At 36.7% G+C, this 8,527-nt stretch overlaps 1 protein-coding gene across 1 annotated transcript; it reads left to right on the top strand.

Moving 5' to 3' along the window:
* Positions 1-255: 255 nt before the first annotated feature.
* PP2D1 (protein phosphatase 2C like domain containing 1) lies at positions 256-8,514 on the top strand. The gene is made up of 2 exons (XM_025165198.2): positions 256-4,986; positions 7,616-8,514. The coding sequence occupies exons 1-2, from the start codon at positions 3,561-3,563 to the stop codon at positions 8,512-8,514; spliced, it is 2,325 nt and encodes a 774-aa protein (XP_025020966.1). The 5' UTR covers positions 256-3,560.
* The last annotated feature ends 13 nt before the right edge of the window (positions 8,515-8,527 follow it).

Genomic DNA, 8,527 nt, shown 5'->3' with positions numbered 1-8,527 from the left:
CATTTGCTGGGCCCCTTGATATATATTTTTATTTATATTTAAATAATTTTTTCATAGAATAAAAGACAAATTGAAAGAAAAAAAAGGAAAGAAAGAAAAAGAGAAAGAAAAAAGTGCAAGAAATAAAAAAGAAAAAGAAACTAAAGTTAAAGAATATTTGAATAAGTTCCAACCTTGTTTTGAACAGATAATTATAATCATATTATCCCTCCTCCCTCTTACATGTTATACAAGTCCCTTCAGCCCCCCATTTAATTCACATTTTTCTTTTTTTAATTTCTTAAATCTTTTTTTAATAATAATTTTATTAGAGTTTACAAATATAAAGATAAAAGACTAATACAAAGTAAAGAAAATATAAAAAGTAAAGAAAAACAGAAATGCAAAGAGATAGAAAAAAAGAAAAAGAGAATATATAAAAGATGACTCCCCCTCCCTCCGGACAAGTACAGTGGAACCTCGGTTTATGAAGTTAATTCGTTCCGTGACTCTGGTCGCGACCCGAATTGGTCGCAACCCGAAGCAAATTTTCCCATAAGGTTCAATGTAATTACCGTTAATCCGTTCTGGCGTGGAGGACAGGGAAGCGGCTATTGCTTGGAGGGAGAGTCCCCTCTCCCTACGACCACGTGTCGGGCGGAAAATGGCCACGGACCACGTGTCAGGGGCAGAAAAATGGCCGCGGACCACGTGTCAGGGGCGGAAAAATGGCTGTGGACGTGTCACGGACGGGAAAATGGCCGCGGACCGTGTCACGGGAGGGAAAATGGCCACGGATCCTGTTCGTGACCTGAGGCGGAGTTCGTGAACCGAAGCAAAATTTTGCGGCCGGAGCTGGTCGTCACCCGAAAAGTTCGTGAACAGAAGCGTTCGTAACCCGAGGTTCCACTGTATAAACAATTTCAGTAACTTAACACCTTCTCTAGTATTTCAATAAAGAAAAAATAAAAAAGATCTGTTCTTCCCCTAACTCATCGCTTATAAATAATAAAAGTATAAAAATTCATCATCCAATCCTAATCAGCAAAAGTCTATTAAGAGCTATCAAAAATAATAGCATATATTTTAACCTTTCTTCTCTAAGAAATAAAGCAAAATAAATCTCTCCCCACTTATAAACAAATCCTTAAAACCTCTTCATTCAATCCTGGCTGAAAAGAAGTCCCATTGATAGCTACCAGAAACCATAGCATATATTTTAACCATAGTCAAATAAGTCCACTTTGTAAACCTTTTGTTTACTTTTAAAAAGTTGAATCTTTAATCCTGTCAAATAGTGTCCCACAGGTTGATTTTTTTATCATGTTCTTTTTGTCTCCTTTCAGGAACAACTTCAGTAGTTTCTCTTTGTCTCCTCTCAGAAACAGCTTCATTGGTTTAACACATTCCTCTTGAAATTCCCAAATAAGAAGGCTTTCCAAGTCACTCTTCTAATTTATTATTTGTATATCCCCTTTAATTATTATAACATCAGCTGGTTTCATTTGTAAATCCATTCTGACATCTTTCTCCATATCACTCTTATACTCTGGCATTTTTAAGTCCATTTTCAAATCCACAGCATCTTTTTCCATATCACTTTTATAATCCAGCATTTTTAAAAACTCTAAATCCACATTCAAATCAGCCTCAATCTCTGTTTGTCCAATAAAATCTGTTGTTAATCTATATCCTCTGTTATGGTATCAGACAATCTTGTAAATAATTTCTGCATACATTGTTCCCAAACAGCCTTAATTTCTTCTATAGTCAAATAATATGCTCCATTGTATTAATAGGTTTCTTCTCCTTTAATTGTAATTGTTTGTTCTCTCTGGTTCCCTTTAGACAACTTTCAAGTCCCCTCTTATCGTCTATTTATTTTCCAGTCAACAAAACTTTCCCATGGGAAGATTTCTTACAATTAATTTCAGAAACCTCATATATTCTTTCATAAATTTTTAAACACCCCACAGGAAATATTCTTTCAAGTCCATTTAGCCCCTTAATTGTCCAAAATCCACATTCTCATCTTCCTCCTGCTGTTTCCAAAAAGTAAACCTTTTCTTTTTAATCCTTACACTTACATAAAGCTTCTTTCATCTAGGGTTGAAGGAGATTCTCCCGGCGTAATAAAACTTGCCCTTCGGAAGGTTCTTAACTTCTAAGAAATCAGTAAAAAGCCGCTTCCTAAAGTACTTAAGAAAGGAAGAAGGTGAACCCAGTGTCACTTTAAGGGGTGCCAAACTGCAGCTTAGACAGTATGTTTTTCCCTCAGCTCCCAGAATTCTCAAACTTGCTAGAGATCACTATTTTACAATCTCTTCGCAGGGAGATTCTGTTTGGAGCTAACTTGTGGGCAATCCTTGCCCTCTCCTTAATCCAGAGAGGGATTCCGAGGAGCCACCTCTTCACTAGCTCCTCTTTTCACTGTGGCCATCAGCTCCACAAAAGTGGAGCTGTCTTCAGTCTGCCATGCTGTCCTCAGAAGTTGTCTTTCTTAATCTTCAAATCCATAAATCATCATTTCATTTCTTTCTTCTTCCGGTAAAATTCCATATAATGTTTCCAATCTTTCAGAAAAGTTTTTGTTGTTCTTTCGCTGACCAGCTGGGCCCATTGGTAATCAATTAGTGAAATACAATTCAGATCCTTTACAAGTTAAAACCTGCATGATTAAGCTGATGTAAAATTTCAATGCAATTATAGAAATGGAACAGTGGGAATTTCAATAGAAAAAGAATATTAAATTCACCTCAAACATTATACTTAGAGATAACTGCTATAAGATGTTTCATCACTGGTACATTACCTCAATCATGTATACTAAAAGGAGTGACTCCTTTCCCTCAAAATGTTGGAAATGCAATTAACAGAATGGATCTTTCTTCCATGCAATATATGGTATCAATATTGCAAAGCTCAACAATACTGGAAATTAATTTATTGTAGAATGGAACAAATCTTGAAAGTCATAATCCCATTTCAACCTGAGATTTAAAAAAAAAAAAATCACCAAATCACATATTTTTTCAAAATACACTAAACTGGCATTGTGTATTATAAGAGCTGTAAGGATGTGTATTTGTATCAGTTTTTTTTCCTAAATTACAATAATAATACATTATTTAAAAAAATCCTTTCTCTGCATTTGCAGATCAAGTCTATACATTTTTATGAGCTATATACAAAGTGTTTAAGAATAGGTAAAAGGTTAATCTTGAGCACATGTATCTGAAGTTATGTTTTGCAGTATTCTGTGACAATTCACTATATATAATAACAAAGTTGTATGAGTTACTCATAATTACTCTGGAATCCACAATAGATTGCCAAAGGTATATAAAATAGGAGCTGTAATCTAAATGGCTGTTTTCAGTTACAAGAAAATAGACTTAGAATTTGGGGGGTCCCCAGCCCCTTTCAATACATTTCTTCCCTGCCTCATCTATGTGAGACTTCTTTGAAACTTCCCTGTGTTTGAGAACTAGTTTTGAGACTTCTTGGATCCCAGCCTATATTTTTTAACTTTGTTTTATAATTATAACTAAAACACATTTTATTTATCTCTCCCCCATAGAATGACATACCAAACAGAAGTACAAAACTCTGAAACTTGCAAAGAGGAGCAAGAACTACAGAACGTTGAAACTTGCAAAGAGGAGCAAGATTTAACAAAGATGGTTTACACTGATTTGAAGAAAATTGAAAGCCTAGACATTAGAATTCCATGCTCTATTTGTGAAGAAATGGTATACATTAGCCAACTTTTTCATCACAAAAAAGTCCATCAAGCTCAAGCTGTGCTGGATTATCAGTGTCCATGGATGGAGGCTATAGATATTAAAAAAATTGTCCTTCAGAGGAAGCAACTCATTTTAAGACTGCGAAAAACTGCCCAATATCCTGAACGAGAGATAGAAAAGATTGGTTGTTCAGTTGATCTTCTTAAGGAGAGCATCAAAATTGCTCCATACTTTTGCATCAATAATGTTGCTCAAAGTTCAGTGTATATTAAAGAAGTAAGCAATCCACTGATTAAAGCCATAGCAATTTGTCAAGACAAAAATGCTGTTTGGCACACAGATTTGGAAGATGTATTTACTGTATTAGATAATTATGGGCACAGGAAAGATACTTGCTTACTTGGACTCTTTGATGGAAGCAATGGAATTTCTGCTGCTCAGTTAACTTCAGATGAGCTTCCTCTTCTACTTCTTGACCAGCTTTCTCATAGTGATCCCTCCTATCAAATTAGTGATGCTGAAAAAAAGATGCTTCATTCTTTTCGCACTATCTTCAAGACAGATTATAAAATAAGGGAGAAAATGTTTGCTATTACAAGAGTCAGAAGCCAAGAATCACAGCCAAACAAGTATGAATGGATTCACAGAGCATGCGCAAAAGCTTTTTGGAGAATGGACAGGCTTTTACGTCTTGGACGAAGTGAAATTTCCAGAGTTCGCTGGAGTAGCTGTACAACTGCCATATGTTTAGTAGAAACGGTAAGCAACATAAAACAAAACCAAGAAGGGAAAGAAGCAGTTGAAACAATAAATGATAATGAGGAGCAGAACTTCATGCAACATGAGGAGGGTCTGTCTGAAACAAACAGAATAAAGACAAGAAGCATCACAGAGCAAGAAGCAGGCAAAATTATGGAACAGCAGGAAGATCAGCCTCTTGGAAGAGTAAGTGATGGAAAGGAACAGAACAGCCCAGAACAAGAGGAAGGCTCAGTTACAGAACAGCACCAAGAAGAGCCACTTGCAAGAATGGATTACGGGAAAGAACAGAATGGCACAGAACAAGAGGCAGGTTCTCTCATAGGACATCCACAAGAAGAGCTACTTAGAAGAATAAATTATGGAATGAAAAAGAGCATCATAGAGCCAGAAGATAGTGAGCAGCTGGCAAACAGTAAAGATGAGATCCAGGAAGCAGGCTGGATTGAAGACAATCAGAATTCAGATGAAATTGTTGGACTAATGCATATCGCTAACATTGGTATGTATAAAATCCAGGATGTTGTGTTACCCCTCTCTCTCCCATTTTTTTCTCTGGGTGGTACACAATTGTTAACCCCTGAATTCTGTATTGGACTTTTAGCAGGTGAAATATTCATAGAATACAATAGGGAATAATTCTAGAATAGTAATTTATTGTATATATTGTTCCAATCTGAATTTTTCAGCAGAATTTCCCTAGTATTTTAATCTATGAGGGTAGATTTAATCTATGAGGGTATCTTTTTCCAAATATATATTACCAGCTCAGTTCAATTACATCATATGACAACTAACTCTTCGGTCTGGGCAAATCATAACTTGATTAGTGATCCCAGTTAAACTGTAATGAATCATATTTACCTTAAATCAGACTGGCAGTGTATTAGCCAAAGGTGTTTTTGGAAAATTGAGCCATCAGAAAACAAGGATTTGGTAAAAATATCTTTTAAAAAAATGGAAATCAATATAACCCTACCATATGTGTGGTTATAAAGACCTTGTTGCCCAGGATAGAGACAGGATTTTAAACAGAAAAACTTAGGCAAGTTGTAATAAACCACCCAGAGTCGCTCTGTGGTGAGATGGGCAGTGACAAATTTGAAATATAAAAATAAATATTTGAACTTGAATGTGAACATAGGCAAATCTGGTAGGAAAGACACCCCCTTCAAGCTCTAACTGAAATATTGCTTTTCAATCAGATGCCCCCACGAATTTTCCATCTTGCTTACCTGGGTTGTTGAATTGGCTGTACCTTCTATGTACCATCTATTACTCTTGCAATGCTTTACATCCTGCCAAGAGTCATTGGATTGCAGTGGGATATGTGACAGTAGTAAATTAATATTTGCTATCATTTTTGTTGTAAAAACTTTAAAAATTGGGATCCAATTGGCCCTACCTGCTAAGCTCTGAGCATATTTTGTTGAAAGATTGCTACGTTTCAGCACCTGGGGCACATTATGTTTCAAATACTTTTATCTGCCGTATTAAGCACCAGCTATGTTTTGAATAAGGATGTGCAAAACATTCCATGCTGGAGCCATCTGGTGCTCAGAACAGGTGTTTTTAGGTTGTCTGGGCCTGAGTGTTTTGGTTTGTACATAGAACAAAAAACAGCTGTCCCACGCAGAAGTGGTTTGTGGCTGGGGTAAGAGTAGGAAGAAAAGGCAGCAGCAACAGAGGGGAAGCACTGGGAAAATCAGAGCAGGGGGCCACTGGGATAAATCATGCTAGGAGCCTGTTCTTTACGTCACAATAAATAACAGATGTGCAGGACAGTATAGTCACCAGCGGCTGGGAAGATCAGGTGGGCAGTCAAGCTGGTGAGATATACTGCACTGCAAACTGTTGAAACGGGTGATACCCATCTGCCTTGTCATGCTTGCCTTGTCAAATCACTCTGGGATTCCTTGAGGTTTTATTTTGATCAAAGCCTGGGACAACCAAAACACTTTAAGCTTTATTTCTTTTGAATCACAAGCTGAGCTAAAACCGTTCAACAGAACTTCTGGAACACAATTTGTCCTGGATTCAAACCAAAGCATTTTTCTTTCACTTTATGCACAAGTTTAAGTTTTGCTTATTTGGGGCACAATAGTATTTGAGAAACACTAGCCAGATAAGCATTATGCAGCATAACTGACAACAGAGTAATGTATGCTCATCTTACCCAGCACTGTCTCAGAGCAGAGAATTTCACGGCACAGTAGTATCTTAGTAGTAGTCATACTAAGGAAGATAAAGTTTCCCCACCCAGGTACCATCTAGTGCAGTGTTTCTCACCCTTGACAACTTTAAGATGTGTGGACTTCAACTCCCAGAATTCCCCAGCCAGAAACACTGATCTAACGTGTTGCCTAAACTGCCTGAGAATTTGGGGAGTTGCAGCTCCAAAATATCTGACATCAAAGGTTGTTCTATATCAGTGTTTCTCAAACACGGCAACTAAGATATGTGGAGTTGCCAAGTTTGAGTCACTGTTCTGTATCAAGATACTAAATTATAAGGGCTGAAGGACCTGTCCCCTCCACCTCTGCTTTTCTTTGTTGCTTTCTCCCTAGTGTTCTCTGGCTTTTCAAAACAGGGCGCTAATCAGGCTTAGTTTGTTTTTTTTTAATGTAAATTTATTGTACTGCCAACCATTGTAGTATTATGTAGCTTTGTATTTATACACCTCAGTGACTCACTGAAGCATGCTGATACTTCACCCTCCTCTTAGTGGCCCTATTTTTGTTCCAGTCCTGTTGGCAAACTACATTTCCTCATATAAACAAAGATCCTTTGCATGACACCCTTTTCAACAGCAACCACACATTTTCTTAGAGTCTATTGCAAACTTTTAGAAAACACGTTAAACGGCTTTTAAAAATCAGCATTTGACTTGGAACCACGGAGGATGTTATTGAAGACATGAACCCAAACACAAAACTGTTTAGCACTAGAGTACCGTTATTCAGATTGTTACATATCTATACTGCTATGCCCAAAATGATGCCTTATCACAGATGTGGAAAGGCATTATCTGTGCTATTACAGAGATAATTGGTACAGTAAAAGCAATACTTGAAATCAATCTCTTGGATAAATTGTCTTCAAAATTATACAATGAATTTTTTAAATTTTAGGTAATGTTCATGCAGTTTTATGCAAAAATGGAAAGAGCTATTGGCTTACTAAAGAACACTCCACTTACTGTAGAGAGGAAAGGACACGTGTTCTTCAGAATGGTGGATCTCTCAGCAGTAATGAGCCTAAAGGACTAATAGAAGGACTAATAAAGAATACTCGTGGCCTTGGCCATCATGGAAACCCGAAGGTGAAGAAAAGAGTTATTCCCGTACCACATACAATCTCTTTCTCTGTTGATAACTCATGTCAATTTCTTATTATAGCAACTAATGGGCTTTGGGAAGTTTTGGATAAAAGTGAGGTTGTGGTATTAACATTAACTTTGTTTTCTGCTTATTTGGCAAAATATCAACATGCCCAATTGATGAAAAGTTATATACCCAAAGCTTCAGAGTTAGAAGATCAATTCTATTCATGGTATAGGAATCGCGATTTTTTTCCTGAACCAGATTTAGACAACAAAGAGGAAACTGAACGAAGTTTTCAGTTGAGGCTCCCAATTAACAATGGCACAGAAGAGAAAGTAGTATTTCAGTCAAGTTGTTGTACTATTTCTACAGAAGAGCAAATATCAGAAAACTTTTTAGAACCACCTTTTAGTGTTGCTACATCTTCAAAAGAAAACACTCCAGCAGACACTGAAGCAGCTCAAAAAGAAAAAAATGCAGAGGAATTGTTATCTGAAAGTCATGAATTTTTACAGATATCTGAAGATTCAGAAACAGATTCTAGGACATTTTATAGTCTTGCAGCAAAGTATATTACTAAACACCTAGTAAAAGCTGCTCTTAAAGCAGGTTCTAGAAATAATGTTTCTGTTCTGCTAGCTCTCTTAAATGGATGTGATAACATACCCACTTTTAGCACTTATGGTGTGCTTATGGGAGAAAACTGAGTAAGAAACTGAC

The sequence above is a fragment of the Python bivittatus genome, unplaced genomic scaffold (genome assembly GCF_059951505.1).
Source record: "Python bivittatus isolate LINGU-HERP-01145 unplaced genomic scaffold, Pbiv_v1 ctg000610_np1212, whole genome shotgun sequence".
NCBI lineage: Eukaryota > Metazoa > Chordata > Lepidosauria > Squamata > Pythonidae > Python > Python bivittatus.
The sequence above is the reverse complement of the archived record's forward strand: the minus strand, read 5'-3'. Positions and strand labels throughout refer to the sequence as shown.

Bases quoted from the DNA above. Each gene is read 5' to 3' on its own strand.
- PP2D1 (XM_025165198.2), top strand. From the start codon at position 3,561: ATGACATACCAAACAGAAGTACAAAACTCTGAAACTTGCAAAGAGGAG. The intron at 4,987-7,615 runs GTATGTATAAAA...TTTAAATTTTAG, and splicing joins AATGCATATCGCTAACATTG to GTAATGTTCATGCAGTTTTA.